Raw genomic sequence first — 16,821 nt, 5'->3', positions numbered from 1 at the left:
TTTCATAGGGGAAAAAAGCATATTGACCGGTTGGCATGGCCTAGGCCATACTAAGAACAAACACAGCCTTCTGTTAAAGTCATGGGTACAAACTTTAAGCTATTAAGGAAACCATTCTGGAATGCAAAAGCATTTTAAGCCAGTCAGTAGTGCCCATAAACACTGTATGTCTCGGAAGACCAGCGCTACTGCTGGTCTTCAGTCTGGCTCACGTTAGTGCTGGAAAACGCCACCTGGAAGCCAGTTTTGCTTTGAACCCTAAGAGCAGCCACGTTCGTTTAAATTAGCCCAGTGTGGTCGGCGGCTGGCTGCCCTGATGAGGAAAGCTGATGACAACGTCCCCCTTTCTTCCTGCCAAGCTCACCCGGTCTCGACCCAACCGCCGGTGTCGGAGCTATTCCCGGCTGCGGACCGCGGGGCCGCGCACAACCCGCCTCGTCACCGGCCCGCCCTACACTGAGGGGACTGCTCGGGCTCTCCTCCCTCGCGCGTATTCCGCGACCTGATTGGTCCTCTCACGGATGAGCGACAGCTGTTCCAACCAATAGAGAAAGGAAATGAGAGGAGAGGGCTGGCCCCACGGCCGCCTGGTGGAGTATTCCAATGCAAGAGGGGGGGGGAGGAATAGAAATACCGGAACGCGGGGACACAGGGGGGAATTCCCGGGACCTGCCTCTGTTCTCCTGCCTCTCCCTCCACGCTCTGATGTCTCTGTCCTCCCGGCCTGAGTTCTTAACGGGGCTGCACTTCCCTCCCCCTCTCTCCCCATCTATGGTTTCCCCCCCACCCCTCCCACACCACCGTCACTCTCTGAACCAATCAGAGCCTCCCCCTGCCCAAGTGCTGCCCTGGGATTGTTCCTTTCCCCCCGCCCGGCGCCGCGGCGGGCGCTGATTGGTGCGTTACGGAGGACGTCACTCCCCGCCGCTTCCTCGCGCGGCGGAAGCTGGCCCGGCCGGCAGCGGGGCGGGGGCAGCCGGCGAGCGGCGGCGCATGCGCATTCTCGTGTCCGCCTTGGCACGGAGGGGCCGAGCGGCAGTGGCGGGGGGCGGCCGGCCGGTGCGTGCCGTTGCCCAGCCGCTGTGGTGCTGCGCGGCCGCCGCCATGCCCGGTAGGAACAAGACTACATCCAACTACAGCTGCCCGGAGCTGGCGGTGGGGCAGCAGGCCGGGGAGGGCAGCCGCGACGCCAGAGGCCGCTCGCCTCTCGGGGAAGAGGAGGCCCGAGGGGATGTCGGTCCCGGCGCTAACCTCGGCGATTCCGACATCGTCAAGTCCCCCAGCGACCCCAAGCAGTACCGGTAGGGCCGGCGGCGCCGGGCTTTCCCCTTCTCCTTAGGGGCCATGAGCCCAGGAAGGTTTAACGTGGGTTGTGGGGAGGAGGAGCCGCTGAGGCAGCCCCCGGCTTGGTGTCTGGAATGGGCCGGGGCCTGAGAGCCGAAAACCGGCCCCGGCCGGCGGGAGGAGGCGATGCGGGGCTCCCGCATGGCTGCAGCCTCCCGTGCTTGGGGTCAGGCTTCTTTTGAGCAGGGGCGTAAGGGGCCTGTCCGTGGAGAACGGGGCTGGGGGTCACCGGTGTGTTCCCGCTGAAGGTGGCTGACTGGGTGCGTACGGTAGCAGGGCTTGCGTGGACACGGAAGATCCGTGCCTGTCCAAAGCCCTGCTGTGTGGTCGGAGAGCAACACCGAGGTGTTACCTTGTAGCCCTTGTCCAGCCAGCTCCGTTCCAAAAGCGTTAAGCTGAAGCATGAAATGCAGCTGGAGTATTACAGAGCAGGTACCAACTTCTGTTACTCTTCCCGTTTTAGACGAGCTCCCAAGTTTTAACGCAAACATGTCTGTGAGCTGAGACAGAATTACTTGTGTGCTGCTGCTTGTGTTTTCATTTGTATATTTATGAGTAATACCCTTTGAAGTCCCAATGAAGATCACCTTCCTCAGCCTCTGTGGCCTTAAAAGTGAGACTGCTGAGAACACCAGTGAAGGTTGAGCTGTTTGGGTGCTGTAAGGCATTCATTCTTGAAGAGATGCTGTTATAACTTCTTTCTGCTAGCAGAAGGGTGTTCAGCCCCTGTTAGAAATGCTTATCTTTACTTTTCATGATGTCTGATCTGTGCAGCCAGTGGAGAATCTGCCGCAGCCTGGAACTGAATTTTGGGTTTGCAGTGACATTTGTTGGCAGTGAAATTCCCTGTGTGAACAGGACTGTGCCAATTGGCTTGGGGAGAAACATGGTCTCTCTCTTCTTGCCCTATTTCCTTGCTGCTTTCTCTGGGTCTCTGCCTGACTCTCCTCTGCCATTCTTACTCATGCATCATTGCAGGAGCCATGTTTTTCTGCACAGTTCAGAGTTACAGATGCTGTTACATTAGGAAACTTCTGCCTTTACTGCCTGAAGCAGCACAGTGAGGAAGCTTGGGGAAACCCATGGAAAACTGTCACTGGCTATCTATTTGGAGGCTCAGGAACCTCCTCTGGAGGAAGAGGGTTAGAGAGCATGTTTGCTTATAGCATAAGGTAAATTAATACCAAAATCCTCCAGAAGATTTCTTCCTACTGTCTGTTCTTGGCAGATTGTTTTCAGTTGGAACTGAAGTGTCGCATCTTTTCAGGCTGATTTCCATGCGCAGGAAGGGAGCCTTGCACACCACAGATACAGACGTTACCCTTAGGAAGGAGACCTTCAGTATGGCTGAAAGTAAAGCATCCCTGTGTCTGCGAGCTGTACTCCAGACCTCCGAAGTAAATGTAATGGCAGTTGATTTAATGATTCATATACCCTTTCTCCTCTGTTCGTGCATCAGTGACTGCAGACCAGTCACAGTGAGCTCAATGTGCCCATCTGGTGACATCAGTCTTAATATAGTGGGAAATGTTATATTTTATCTTCTCAAATACAGTGATCATAAAACCAAAAGAGCTCTGCCAGGGGATCTAGAATGCTATTTTCAAAAGTGAGTTTGTTGGGATTAAAGTTATGTAGTAATAAAGGTTGATTTTGTTCATTAGAGCCATGAGTGGGGAGTTATCCCTACCAAAATGTGTGTTTTATTTAAATTCATCCATATATGGAATTTCATGGGCCTGCATTTGCTTGTTTTGGGTGATTTGGAAAATGAAAACACTTCTCTAAGTGCTTTCATATGTATTTCAATATTTATTATCTAACTGCTAAAGAATTATCATTGATATAAGAAAAAACTTTGGGTGAGAACAATCCTGTTTTAAATGTATCCAGGATGTTTAAACAGTATTTTTAAGAATTTGGAATTTATTTTGTATTTAAGTCTTATTTGTGCTGATGTCTGTATAGTCCTTCAAAAGAGCAATAGAACTATGCTTGTTTCTGTTTCTACATTACATTATGGCAGATTTTGTCCTGTATTTTGCATACTGGTTGATCCTTATGTATTGATTACACTTGACCTTTTCCATTGGACTGAAACATGGAAAAAGTAAAGAACACCTATGTCAGTTGGTGCCTCTGCTCAGTATAACCTAAACTGTTCTAGACTGTCCTGAAGTGAAACCTTATAACCTTCAACAGTGGCTTAGTTCAGTTGTTGCCTTGCTGCTGGGTGCTTGCTAGCCTAGTACCCACAGCCTGAAGATGAGTAATGTGAAATGGGTGTCACCAGCTCCATTAGTTTAATAGAGGCATGGGGAAAGGATCAACAGGAGCTACTGGATACACCTGGCTGAAGAGCTTTATGGCAAATTCTTCTTCTTCTGGAAGAACAGCACTGTTCTGTTCCCTGCTCTCCATGACTATTGATTGCTATTTCATTTATAGCCATGACAACCTGAAGTAGAAAGTTGTGTGCCAAGGTGAAGAAGATAATTGTTGTGCTGGAGGACATGCTGTAGAATGCTGATTTGTCATTGTCTGGGGCTCTTGCTCTCAGCTACCCAGTGGCTGAAATGCCCAACTGTACAGTCTGTCTGTTTTTAAGACCTCTGTGCGTGCAGAAGTGCCACAGTTGCATAATGTGACATACATACATGATGCAAACGGGCTTTCAGCATCTGCGGATGAATACCTTTGCACCCAGATGTTAACATGGCTCTAGTACTTTCTATACCTCCTGCAGTTAGTCATAGCACATCCGAGTTACACACTACATGCTGTAGTTTGAACAAGCAAAAATGCACTTGTGCTTTTGATTGGAGCAAAGCTGTACTGCTCAGCAGTCCTGCAGCAAGCAAAACAGGTGTGTGAATGGTTGTGAGACCCCGGCCCTGAGAAAGTGCTACCAATTCCCACTGCATGAGAGGTCACAGTTCACAAACTTCACACAACTATTAAACATTTGTTCTTTAGCTGTTTTTTCATAGACTTGATAGTTTAAGAAGTGTGGGTTTTGTCTCAGAACTGCTTAACTCTTGTCACGATGCCTTCTTTATCCCTCTCCTCCAAATACATCTGTATGAAATTCAGCTGGGAGAGAAGTACTCCGAGTAACTAGTTTCCAGGCTGGTTTGCAGAGCCATAGCAGCTCTAGTAGAAAGCAAACCTTACACTCGCTTCATATTTTAAGTGGGAATATTGATAATAACACCTCCTTTTATTGATGGCAAACACAGACATTGCACAGTGAAGCACATGAGAAATTTCTTGTGAGAAACTTTGGGAACCAGGGAGCTGGAAAACACGTAAAAGTGTTTTCCTTGTTCTTTTGGGTACTTGCCATGTAACTTGAGCTGGAGATCCCTTTGTAGCTTCTGCTACATAATTACAGCAGTGGCCACATTGCAGGGTTGTGACCTGGTATAAAGCTGGGAGGTGGGCTAGGTGCCCTTTAAAGGTCCCTTCCAACCCAAGCTGTTTTACGGTTCTATGCTCTGTAGCTCAGATTTTTCTGGAAGGTGGGATGTGACCATGGGTTTGTTTCATACAAGCAGTTTTCTTTTTGCTGGATCAGTTACCACCTGTCTGCATCACACCAGTTCTTAGGCTGGATCAAGTGCTTTCTGGATCCAGTGTTCCTTCCTTTCTGCATCTGGTGCAAGCTCCCAGAGGGGTGCTCGGGCTAATCTGTCAAATCAGGACTGACTGTGCCAGATCTGGTGGAAAACAGTGCTGAGAGTTCTTGCAGTGCAGAGCACTGGTGCATGCAGTCCTCAGTGTGACATGTTGTAGGCTGGGGCTGGACACAGGGCCTGTGGGGTTTTTAATATCTATGCATGCACACACTTGTATAAAAGATTCTACGTGCACACACTGAGAACTCTCTGTATGCTTCTTGATAGTAGCCCAAGCAGCCTGCTGTGACTTACTCTATTAAGCCTGCAGAGGAAATCTTTCCTTTCTAACACATCTAGTGTGTCTGTGGACCCTATTTCATAGAAAGCATTGATAAATCAAATAACATGGAGTCTCTGGGGCCTATTTAGTGGAAAAGACTTAAGATCTTTATTCTGCCAAGAGCCTGACAGCGTAACAGGCTATTGAAGTTTGGGTCTGCTGATTCTGAGAGCATGAAGTTTTCTCTGAGTGATAGTACTGAAATATTGCACAGGAAGTGAAATAAAAGCCCAAATCAGTGTCCCGGGGAGAGAAGGGCTTCTGCTGCTACCTTGAACTGCTTCTTTCTTATTCTCCTACCCATTGAATAGCAAAGACTGTTTTTCCTTTGTGCTTTTACACTGCTCAGCTTCAAAGCTACCATTAGGTTTTCATTAGGGAACCTCAATTAAGGAGCACAGAACTCTTATGGGCAATACAGAGATTTTTGCAATTCTGAAAATTCAGATTTGGGCAATAAGCGTATTAATATCAAATAATTATTCTTTCAGGTATATCAAACTGCAGAATGGCTTATCTGCACTTTTGATTTCGGATTTGAATTGCTTGGATGCTGCCACAGCTGCTTCATCTTCGGAGGAGGAAGATGACGATGATGAATCTGAAGAGGAAGGTGATGAAGACGATGACTCTGGAGCTGAGATCGAAGATGGAAGAGAAGGGTATGATGATGAGGACTGTGATGAGGGCGAGGACAGTGAGGATGATGATGGAGAAAATGAGGATTTCAATGATGCTGATGACAGCGAATTAGAGGAGCTGGCTGAAAAGGAAGAGACGAGAAAGAGAGGCTGTACAGAAAAGCAGGTATGTACTTAAAGCTGTAGGGTGAAAAAATACATAGTAAGCTTTCCTGTGATTTGAAACCTTGTCATTAAGCATTCAGACTAAACCTCCTTTTTATTGTGCCTGTCCTGATTGATTTATTCTGTTGTTTTCCTGAAGTGTTTCTTGAAGCAGCTTTTACTGGGAGTGTTGTGTTTTCTCTAGTCTGCAGCAGCCCTCTGTATTGCTGTTGGCAGCTTCTCTGATCCCGAAGATCTGCCTGGGTTAGCACACTTCCTGGAACATAGTACGTATCTGCTCCTATTTCACCTTCTTCAGCTTCAATGCAATATAAGTTTTATGTAGCTCTAAATTTCTGTAGTATTTTAGTATCATTTTCTATTTCAGCTACCTCAGAATTTATTTTCGTTAGTTAAATACATTTGTGATTTTATAAATATACTGACTTAGTAAGGAACTTGTAATACAGGCGAAGATGTCTCGCCCTTTGGCAGGCTATGCATTAACATGTATTAACATTCTTATTCACTAAATGTGGAGGGAAGCGTGTTACCTATGGCTTTATAAACTAGGTTGGATCTACAGACCTTTACTCTTTAGTAAAGGATGATGAATTAGTAACACAGGAACAGAAACTACATGAAGTTTCTGATCGGATGCATCTCAAAATACTTCTCTTGTCTGAGGCCAAGCAAGCCTCTGTTATTTCCAGTCTGATTGGGCCTTCTGCTAAAGACAGATTACAGAGTTGTTATTTAGTGGTCATGCTGAGGAGGGATTGCTACAGCTGCCATTAGGAATATCGGGTTAATGTCATCTTGTAAAGTTTGCTGATTTTTGTTCCAGTGGTTTTTATGGGCAGTTTGAAGTACCCAGATGAGAATGGGTTTGATGCATTTCTGAAGAAACATGGGGGCAGTGGCAATGCTTCGACTGACTGCGAGCGGACAGTCTTCCTGTTTGATGTGCAGAGGAAGTACTTCAAAGAAGCACTTGATAGGTAACTTCATACAAGTGGTGATTAGGAGTTAATGAATGTTTCTATGTGCCTCGGGAGCTTGGGCGTAGCTGTTCCCTTCTTCATTTCAGGATGATTAAGGCTGTTGCTGAACTTGCATAGGTACCTGCCCTACAATAGTGATTATTGAATATAAGGAAATACTGTTTTCCTTTGGGTATATTCCTGCTTCTTTGAAATAGTGCTGGTGTAGGATTATGTAGGATATGTGTGTAAGTCTTAATCACAGAATCCCCAACTTGTTTGGGTTGGAAGGGACCTTAAAGCTCATCCATTTCCAGCCCCGTGCCATGGGCAGGGACACCTTCCACTAGAGCAGCTTGCTCCAAGCCCTGTCCAACCTGGCCTTGAACACTGCCAGGGATGGGGCAGCCACAGCTTCTCTGGGCACCCTGTGCCAGCACCAGCACCCTCACAGGGAAGAGCTTCTTACTAATATCTAATCTAAATCTAGATCTAAATCAGTTTAAAGCCATTGCCTATTGTCCTGTCACTACCTACCCTTGTAAAGAAACCCTCTTCAGCTTTCTTATAGGTCCCCTTTAAGTACTGGAAGGCTGCTTTAAGACATCCCCTGAGCCTTCTCTTTTCCAGGCTGAATGCAGCATTTTGATCTTTTTAACACCCTTAAGCTAGTAGCATTGATGATGGGAGAAATCTTATGCAATGTGACAAGTGTTCAGAGGGGAAGTGCTCCCAGAATCCCAGTGACTCATCCTTTGAAATATCTGTCCTGATAGACTTAGTGTTCTTTGCTATATCTCTTTTTGGTTCCAAATCTGATCCCTCGGGGTGGCTGGGAGGGCAGCCTGGGAAGTTATGATACAATGTGTGCCTCAAAAGGATACCCTTTAACCCAACCCAGGTTGTTCAGTGAAGAATGTATCTTTTGCCTGAAAGTGTTTAACTTGCTCTTTTGTGCTGTGGGATGCATGTTTTCCTTCAGTGAGACAAAATCACTCATGGGTGAACGGCAACTGAGTATTCTCAGTGCTGTAAAATATCTCGGGAGGAGAGTAGACTCGACTGCTAACTCCCTTTGATCAAATCTATTCCTGTGATGACACCAAGAACAAGTGTTGGCACATTTTAATGAAGCATTGCCTAAATTTTACTCCATTTGGCCACATTCAGCTTTTATTTGCAGAGCAGTTCAGCTTTTTAAAATGTTTGGAAGTGTGAAAGAGCCATAAATACAATTGCAATCTGTCACAACAGATCACTTACTGGATGGGAAACACTGAAATTAGGAATTCTGTAGAAGAGCATCTCATGCAAAGAAGATAAATGGCTGCTGCTGCTGATTTCAGCTTATTCAAGCACTAGTGGATCTAAAGAAGTTGAAATACATCACTTAACTTAATGGGTTATGTAGCTGTAGAACTCTGTCAGCAGGGTATTACCTTTAGCTTCAACCAGTTCAGTGCATCCTTAAAAACCTCAACAAATAAAACTGAAATACCAGGTTCTCTGGCAGCCTCCTGCAGAGTCGTCGTTCACTGCTTATCTGTCCCTTTCTATTGCTCTGCTCTCTGTGGGTACAGGAGAGGAGATGTAGCTGAATGACAACTCTGACTTTTATAGTAGGTGCTAAAGTTGTAATGGATATAAAAACTTACGTTTCAGGACATCAATCAACAGCCTGTTGCTTGGTGTTAAGAAGAAACTTTTCCTAATGAACAGCCAAGGATTTCCTCTGAAGCATTTGATACTGGTCCCTGTTAGAGCCAGGAACCAGACTTAGACGGGTCACTTGTCTGATCGAGTATGATCATTCTTAGGATGTAAAGGCAGATAATCCTGCACCCATTAGTGTCATATCCTGCTGTATCCAACCAATTCGTTCCCACTCTATGGAGCAGGGAGGGCCTTCCCTTTGCTTTTTTGATGGTATCACAAAACTGGCTTTTCTCTTTCCTTAAGATGACATAGTCAAGAATAATGTAATTTATAGTGAGACAAGCAGCTTTATAAACTAAACCAGTAGATGCTGGGGTTGATTGCTGGTTTTTAGCCGTAGCTTAATAGACACTAAAGAAAAGTACATGAAGTTTTCTGTTTCATAGGTGGGCACAATTCTTTATTCACCCGCTAATGATCAGGGATGCAATAGACCGAGAAGTGGAGGCTGTGGACAGTGGTAAGTAGCAATGACTTGCTCTGTGTGGTTACCCACCTTCTTAAAGAAATAAAATCTATTTCACAACACTGGTTATTGGTTTCCATTTTGGACTACCCTTCTGAGCACTTCAGTCAAGTTCACCTAATTTCATAGAGACATTAAACTCTTCAGTTGTAGTTTCAAGGATATCAATGGCTGTTACAGGAGAAAGACTGAACGTAGTGCCATCACTGCCAGAGCTTACCCTCTCATTTCTTGAGTTAGAGGTTAGTAATTTTAAGTGGTTTGGCAGTAACTGGTTGGCCAATTACCTGAGCATGTGGGATGCTCCTCAGTGAACAACATAACCCCACTGCTCTCTCCAGTCCTATGTGGAGTTAATACTATAAGTTGAGGTGAGCTATAAGGAAGTGAGTCAGTGGCTGTGTGGTTCTGAGTTGCCAGCTGGCCTTAAACCATGACACTCCTTATTCTAACTCCTTAACTACGAAGTTGCTTCACAAAAGGAAAGTGAACCAGGCATAGAAGTGAGTGGGCTGTTCCCTTGATTCTCTGAATATGTAATGCATACCTCCAGATTGCCTGTAAAACTGCACTGTTTTAGAAAATACTTGTTCTTGGCAGATTTACCAAATGGGTCAAATATTGATTCCAAGTGGTCATGGGCAATTCAGTCTTTGAATTTAGATAAGTGTCAGTATAGACAAGGGCCTGTCTTTGAGTTAAGGTGTGGTTCAACAGTTTAGGCCAGTTTACGCCTTCACTTGCACTGCCTTCATCATGCAGATCCACTCCTTCCACAGTACTGTACTGACACTGTGGTAATGCCCTGCCAAGTAGATGCTGTCAGCTTGATGCAGAATAGCATCAAGCAGCAACTGGCTGCAGAATAGCCCAGCCAAAAGAGGTAGTGTACATTAGTAGTGTTTGTTATCACCACCAAAAACAGGAACAAGAAAATGCAGTTTAAGGGGTGAATTCCTCATTTTGGCAGAATCCCACATTTAGATTAAACTGATTGTAAAACTGCATGTTTGGCAACTGTCTTGCTCAGCTTTCAGTTTCTTACTTCATTGTTAAGCTAGAAGTTGTTCTGTGCGATACATGGGAGAAGCAGGTTTGTAATTGTTCTGTCTCTGTTCTTTGCAGGGCTTGACCCTGTAGAACGTTGAAGGCCTTGTGTTGCCACTAGATTTAGCAGATTGAAAGCATTCAGACAGGACAGGTTGGGGCTTTACATGCTTCCCCTCCTTATCCCTTTCTTCTCAGCAATGAGCTACGTTTTTCCTTTTGACCTACTACTGCAAATCCTATTTCTTATCCTATTTCATTACCTCATCATACATTAAAACAAATTCCAGGCTGCGCTTGTGTGGTGTCTTCTTTTCAGATCAGTTGGGGTTTTTGCTTTGTTCAGTGGAAACATGATCTCAAATTTTGACACATCCCAACGCAATTTCTCTAACAGAGTATCAGCTAGCAAGACCCTCCGATGCAAACAGAAAGGAGATGTTATTTGGGAGTCTTGCCAGGCCTGGACATCCTATGAAGAAATTTTTCTGGGGTAAGTTCTGTATGTATGTTATAAAGTGACAATACTTAGACCTTTTAACCCCTAGAAGGTGGTTACTGCACTGGCATGAGCTATCTTATCACAGCAAATGCTAGCTTTGCTCAGAAATATCAGACCAATTACTCATTTTACTGTAAAGTGTTTGGGAATAAAAGCAGCTGTCTGCTTCTTAAGATACTTTTCATTCTGGTACTGCTTTTTGCTGAGGTTGAGGCTAGGTCGCCCTAGGCGTATAATCATGTAACTTCCTGTTAATGTAAAGGTGGTGCTGTCTGAGTCATCTCTGTTTTGCTTAAGCTTGTTTTTTTGCTATTAAGGTTTCTTGGAAAAAGAAGGTATTTCTGGATTTGTGCCTAAGGAGGCTTTTCAAAGTAAATAATTCAGCACTGGACTTGCAGAAGTAAACCTTAACAGCCATAGGAATGGAGCAGAAGGGAAATTTGTTCTTCCTTTCCTGTACAATAGGGAGTCCAGCTCCTTTGTCCTCATGGCACTTGTGAGCATGTAGATTGCAGTCTGATGTGTAAGAGAGTTAGTCAGCTTTGAAAGGTAGGTAGATTTTGTAAAGCTCTGTAACAACTTATTCTGAACATTGTATTTTTCCTCTCTTTCCCCTCCCCTGTTCTGCAAGTTCCATTGGTGAGAGAATAACCGGTGACACACAGTGAGCTGTGCAGAACACAGCATGGGTGGTCTGATGATGCAGGAGGACTCTGTACGTCCTTGTCACAGAAATATCAACTACCCTTATAGTAGGAACTAGAAATGGGAAGATAATAAATTTAACATTCCTTTAACTCCAGATTTCTGTTAGGTATATTTAATGTGTTTACCATGATTAGACTGAGTACTAGGGGAGGAAAAGAGGTTCTCAGTATGTCTGGATAACTGACCACCTTTTACTCTTCACAGGTAATGCAGATACCCTCAAACACGAGCCTAAAATGAATAATATTGATACCTACGCCAGACTGAGGGACTTCTGGCAGCGCCATTACTCTGCTCAGTACATGACTTTAGTTGTCCAATCTAAAGGTAACGTCAGTTGTTCCTTAAAAAGTCTTATTGCTGCTGGTGGTGTAGTGCTTTTGGTGGGAGTTCAGCTGTAGCCCAAGCTGTTTTAGTGGATTGTCCAGTCCTGCAGGAGGTATTTATATGTAGATTTTAGCCTGGTTTCCAAATTAAACAAGACTTGAGCAATTGTGCTGCTTTGTTGTCATCCTGCCACTTCTGGAGAAACTTTTCACTGAAACTGTTGAATAGGTTCCAGATTAACACAGAAGGTAAAGTCTCAAAGGTGTGTTTGAAAAAGACTCTTGTAGGACTGTAGAATCAGACCATTTAAACGACTTAGTGCTGCTGGTTTCTCTGCCATCAACAGTGACCCTCCAGAGAAAACAATGGGGAGACTGCAGCTGGGGCTCCTGATTGTCTTGTTCTGTTTGGGTCTCTTTTAGAAGAGGTCTTAAAATAAGCCACATTTCTCTAGGAAGTCTGAAGACTTTGTTCTTCCTCGTAGGCTGACAAATTCTATGCACATGGCACCAAGTCTCATTTCAGCAAATAACTTCAGACCTATGGGTTGTTCCTGCTGAGAATAAGGCATTTCTTAGAAGTTAAGCATGTAGTAGAGACCTGTGCTGAAAATAAGTAGCTGTGTGTATCCGAGTTAGGGGTTTTGTTGAAAGTGAAAACTGGTTGTAGTTCCCATCTGTAAAATGGTGGTGGATAATAATGGAGGTGGTAATTCCTCTGTGCTTTTGTCTTCTGTCTAGACTATAAACTACTTAGGGCACTGAATGCCTCTTGAATAGTCATTTATGGAGTGATGGATTGAAATGTTTCTTCTGGGATGGGGAAGAAAATCCTGGTAACTGATAGTCTGCCAGGCCAACTTTGTATTTCTATCTGTTGAAACAACAGAAACCACCAATCCTCCCCCCACCCCATCCCACCTTTTTTGTTGTTGTTTAGTGTATACAGCATCACTTTGGGAATTCAGAACACTGGTTTAAGCCATTACTAATAAGTCAGTGAAAAACCCCTCAACTTCTCGTTCTTGACACATTTACTTTAGAAAAGAGAATGGGAAGAAGGCTTTCTAAGCGTTGCATTTGGGTGTGAAAACGTGTATATTCTGAACACAGAGTGATGGAATGAGACCAGCAAGTACTGGTGATTTTGTAGATACATAAGTCAGTGATTCCTTTTCAGTCACACCAGATACTACTGGACTTCAAATCCCAGTTGCATCAGCCTGAGATTTCAGCACTATGTACAAAACAAGAGCTATGACAGAAGACACAGCTCAGTGAATAGCAAGAATTGGCTAAAATCAAGCCGAAGCTTAGAATGTAGAGCTCTGCAGTTTTAAGATCTAGTGAATTGCAGCCTCTTTAAAATAACTCAGCTGGTGAGATAAGATAAAGGATTTGTCTTGGATCTCCAGGAAATTGCATTTCTGCCTTTCTGTTTTTTCTCTCCTTATTAGAAACACTGGATACACTGGAAAAGTGGGTGACAGAAATCTTCTCGGAGATCCCAAATAAGTAAGATTCTTTTGATGAATAAAGCCATTAAAAACCCAAAATTGTCTATCTTAAAATGATGGGTTTGGGTTTGTTTTTATAAATCCCTTACTGGAGAAACTTAGGAAATGAACATTTGTTAATTAACATCCTTATCCAGGGGGGAAAAAGGCAACTTTGGGAATGAGTGGCATTAACTGTTTCAGGCAGACTCTGTGTCTGCTTAACAGTTACTTAGCCTGCAAGCTGTACAGTGCTAATTTGCAGTAGTGTTTGCTTCATATGTGCCAATACCTTGATTTATATGATAAGTCTTTCAATCCTAGATGATCCTTTTATGTTGCTTTTCTTGGCTTCATGTCAAAATTAATTAGCAGCAAAACAAGTTAACACCATCTCTTGAGTTTACATGTCATCCTTCCGGTGGCTTCTCAATAACTCACTCCCACGTGCTGTCTAAAAGGGGGCTCTGCAAGAACTTCACTAGCTTGAAAAGCATTTTCTTTCCTCTTTCATTTTCTGCGGTGCATGGAAATGGGCTTGTGAAAGTCTAATGCCATTCAGACACGTGTTTGTCTCTCCTGACCCCCCTCCTCCTTGCTGCTTCTTCCCCACAAGGAAATCCATCAGGATTCTGTGAATGCAGGGCTAACACAGCTATGAAAGCAAGCTTTTTATTGTTATTGCCCTGAACAGAAGGACAGGGTGGAGTTGATGTGGTACCTAAGTCTTGGGTAACTACTCCCTTGTGTGGGCAGAGAGTAAGTGAATGTCAGGTTGCATCCACTTTGGATCCTGAGCTCTGTGTGAAGGGTCATTTTCTGGTTGTCTGGTGCACTGTCTCTGTCACATCAGAGCTAGGGATGCTCTTGTGATTACCTCAGTGTAACCGTGAATCCTTGCCAGTAACGCCACACTTTAATTTTGCTTTCAAGTGGTTTACCCAAGCCCAGCTTTGGTCACCTGTCTCAGCCTTTCGACACACCAGAATTTCACAAGCTTTACAGAGGTGAGTAACTCAGATTTGTTTCAGTGCTTTTAATACTGCTTCATAGTTTTCTCTGGGTGATCTGGATACTTTGCAGAATAATGCTTTGTGGTTCTGAATAACTTATAACCATTATTTCAGCATTATATAAAGTTTCTTACCTATGTCTAATCACGTATATTTATGTTCAATAAATCTATTTGTGTTCAGTTGTTCCAATCAAGAAAGTTCATTTACTGAGTATCACTTGGGCACTCCCTCCACAGGCACAGTATTACAGGTACGGTGGTGCTGCTCTTTACTTTTACCATGTTTGTTATGAATAATTCACTGACTTTCACAACAAACCAAAGAATCTCATTTGTGTGTGTTACAGATACTTTGGTTCATCTAGGGGAGCATGTTTTAAATGAATTAAACTGATATACATATGGCTCCTTTTATAAACTGAGTGGTATTGGTACACGGCTGATTGAGCATCATTCCCCACTGACTCAGATTAGCCATTATGTTCTGAGCTCCCACATTTTTACCTTGTTATTCTAATGCTGACTGAAAATGCAAAACTTGCCATGAAGAAACAGACAGTGTATATTTAAATCATTTGTCTGGTGATTTGAGTTCCTCCTGTGAAATGTGTTACCTCCTGGCATTTAATCTCCTTCACCTTTTCTTTTAGGGTGAAGCCTCTTCATTATATTTCCTGGTTAGTGGGACATGAAGGCAAAGGCAGTGTTCTTTCTTTCCTTAGGAAAAAGTAGGTATCTTTTGAAGCATACATATTAAATACTTTGTTATCGATTTTGTGTATAAATATTTTCTCACCATATATAAAAGCAGGCCGAGTCTGCCTTTTTACATCAGTGTTTCCTAGCAAAGTTATTTAAATTGATGATAGACCCAAGTAAGAAATAAGTTGGTTTTGGCCTGTGGTCCATGGATCAGCAGTAGCTGTGACTGATCTTTCAGAGATCCCCAAAAGGTAACTTTGCTTTTTCACTGTTTGTCTTAAATTTGGTATCCTGAGTTTCATATCTCTGTTAGAAAAGCTTCATATAAACTGTAAATGGATCAAAAGCCATTGAAGTAAAGCTATGATATGCTAATTGTAACTAAGCTCAAATAAAGCTGAAATGGGTAACTAATAAGTACTTTTAACTCTTGCATAGGTTTTGGGCTCTTGCATTATATGGAGGAAATGCTGAGACAGGGTTTGAACAGAATGCCACTTACTCCATCTTCAGCATCTCTGTGACTTTAACTGATGAAGGTTACAAGCACTTCTATGAGGTATGGGTTACTGCAACTGGAGTTTCTTACTGTTTTCCTCATGTCTGGAAAAATGAATCTATTCCTTTCTGCCTGCAGGTGGCTCATGTTGTATTTCAGTATGTGAAGATGCTGCAGAAAAGAGGACCAGATAAAAGGCAAGTGTTTGCCACTACATCAGATACTTGTGAAATTGTCCTTTTCCATTAGCCTTTTATTTGTAGTGTTTGCACTTTATGGAGTTCCTAGAGCATGAGAAGTGAGTCAGTAGTAAAGCTTGTTTGTGTGAAGCTTGTCTGCATGGGAAATGTATCAATTTAAGTTAAAAATGAATTTGCTAAAGGTTTATGCATGTTTCTTGGTGCTTTTAGTTTGATTTATGGTGGTCTGTTTTGTAACTTGAATCAACCTGAACTAGTGTAGATGTTGGGTGCAGTTTGGGGTTTATTTAAATGAATTCATTGAGCCAATCTTTGTAGTAAAGTCTCTTCCTCTTCAGAAAATTGCAGACATTTCTGCCAATTGAGAAATGCCCTTTTGGGTGGAAGCACAGTGCGTGTAATACTGGCTTCTCTGTCTTATGCCTCAATGAGTCACTGAACTCACCCTTGATGCCTTTCCTAGAAGACTGCTTTTTTACCACATTCTCAGTAAATGTTGTGGAATAATAGAGGAAATCAGCTTTTATTCTTTCCTCCTTCCTTTACAGAATTTGGGAAGAAATACAGAAGATTGAAGCTAATGAATTTCACTACCAGGAACAGGTATTCACCCACTGTTTTGTGTTGATATAGGTAAACCACACACAGGATTTCTTTTTCATTTTGAAACACATTTCAGAGTTCTATTGACCAGCAATAGATGAAGCTGGATTTTGCTGAAAGAATTTGTACTGTAGACAGAGAAACGTATTTTTGCCTAATTTCACTGGGGGTTTTAAGCTGTTTTGGCACTGTTGATTTCTGGGAATAGAAAAGCAGTGTTGTGTGAAAGGGGTGGCTTCCTGGTGGCCTGGCCTCATGAAGGTTAGGGTGCTAATTGACCCCCTTGCCTGCTGTTACAACCTTACACAGTTAAATGTGGTTTTGTGACATCTTCCTTGGCTTACTGAATCTTACTTGTTTTTATTAGAGGTGAAGAAAAAGAAGAGAACACAATGTACATAATTCCAGAAGCCACGCTTCATTCTTACTCTCACTTCACTTTCTTAGTCTCACTACATTGAGCAAGAAT

At 43.4% G+C, this 16,821-nt stretch overlaps 1 protein-coding gene across 1 annotated transcript in view; it reads left to right on the top strand.

The window, feature by feature from the left end:
- Positions 1-977: 977 nt before the first annotated feature.
- Positions 978-16,821, top strand: part of NRDC (nardilysin convertase) — a 28,401-nt gene continuing 12,557 nt past the window's right edge. Inside the window, exons 1-14 of the mRNA XM_062623253.1 lie at positions 978-1,301; positions 5,796-6,111; positions 6,295-6,376; positions 6,937-7,090; positions 9,175-9,248; positions 10,699-10,794; positions 11,716-11,838; positions 13,295-13,352; positions 14,267-14,340; positions 14,530-14,599; positions 14,999-15,076; positions 15,489-15,609; positions 15,688-15,746; positions 16,298-16,352. Coding sequence (XP_062479237.1) covers positions 994-1,301; positions 5,796-6,111; positions 6,295-6,376; positions 6,937-7,090; positions 9,175-9,248; positions 10,699-10,794; positions 11,716-11,838; positions 13,295-13,352; positions 14,267-14,340; positions 14,530-14,599; positions 14,999-15,076; positions 15,489-15,609; positions 15,688-15,746; positions 16,298-16,352 — 1,668 coding nt within the window. The 5' untranslated portion in view covers positions 978-993. The remainder of the gene's footprint in view (positions 1,302-5,795; positions 6,112-6,294; positions 6,377-6,936; positions 7,091-9,174; positions 9,249-10,698; positions 10,795-11,715; positions 11,839-13,294; positions 13,353-14,266; positions 14,341-14,529; positions 14,600-14,998; positions 15,077-15,488; positions 15,610-15,687; positions 15,747-16,297; positions 16,353-16,821) is intronic.

This window comes from Pezoporus occidentalis, unplaced genomic scaffold (assembly GCF_034315485.1).
Source record: "Pezoporus occidentalis ecotype Australia unplaced genomic scaffold, CSIRO_AGI_Poc_V1 ctg25, whole genome shotgun sequence".
Lineage (NCBI taxonomy): Eukaryota > Metazoa > Chordata > Aves > Psittaciformes > Psittacidae > Pezoporus > Pezoporus occidentalis.
This window is presented reverse-complemented; position numbering and strand designations above follow the sequence as displayed.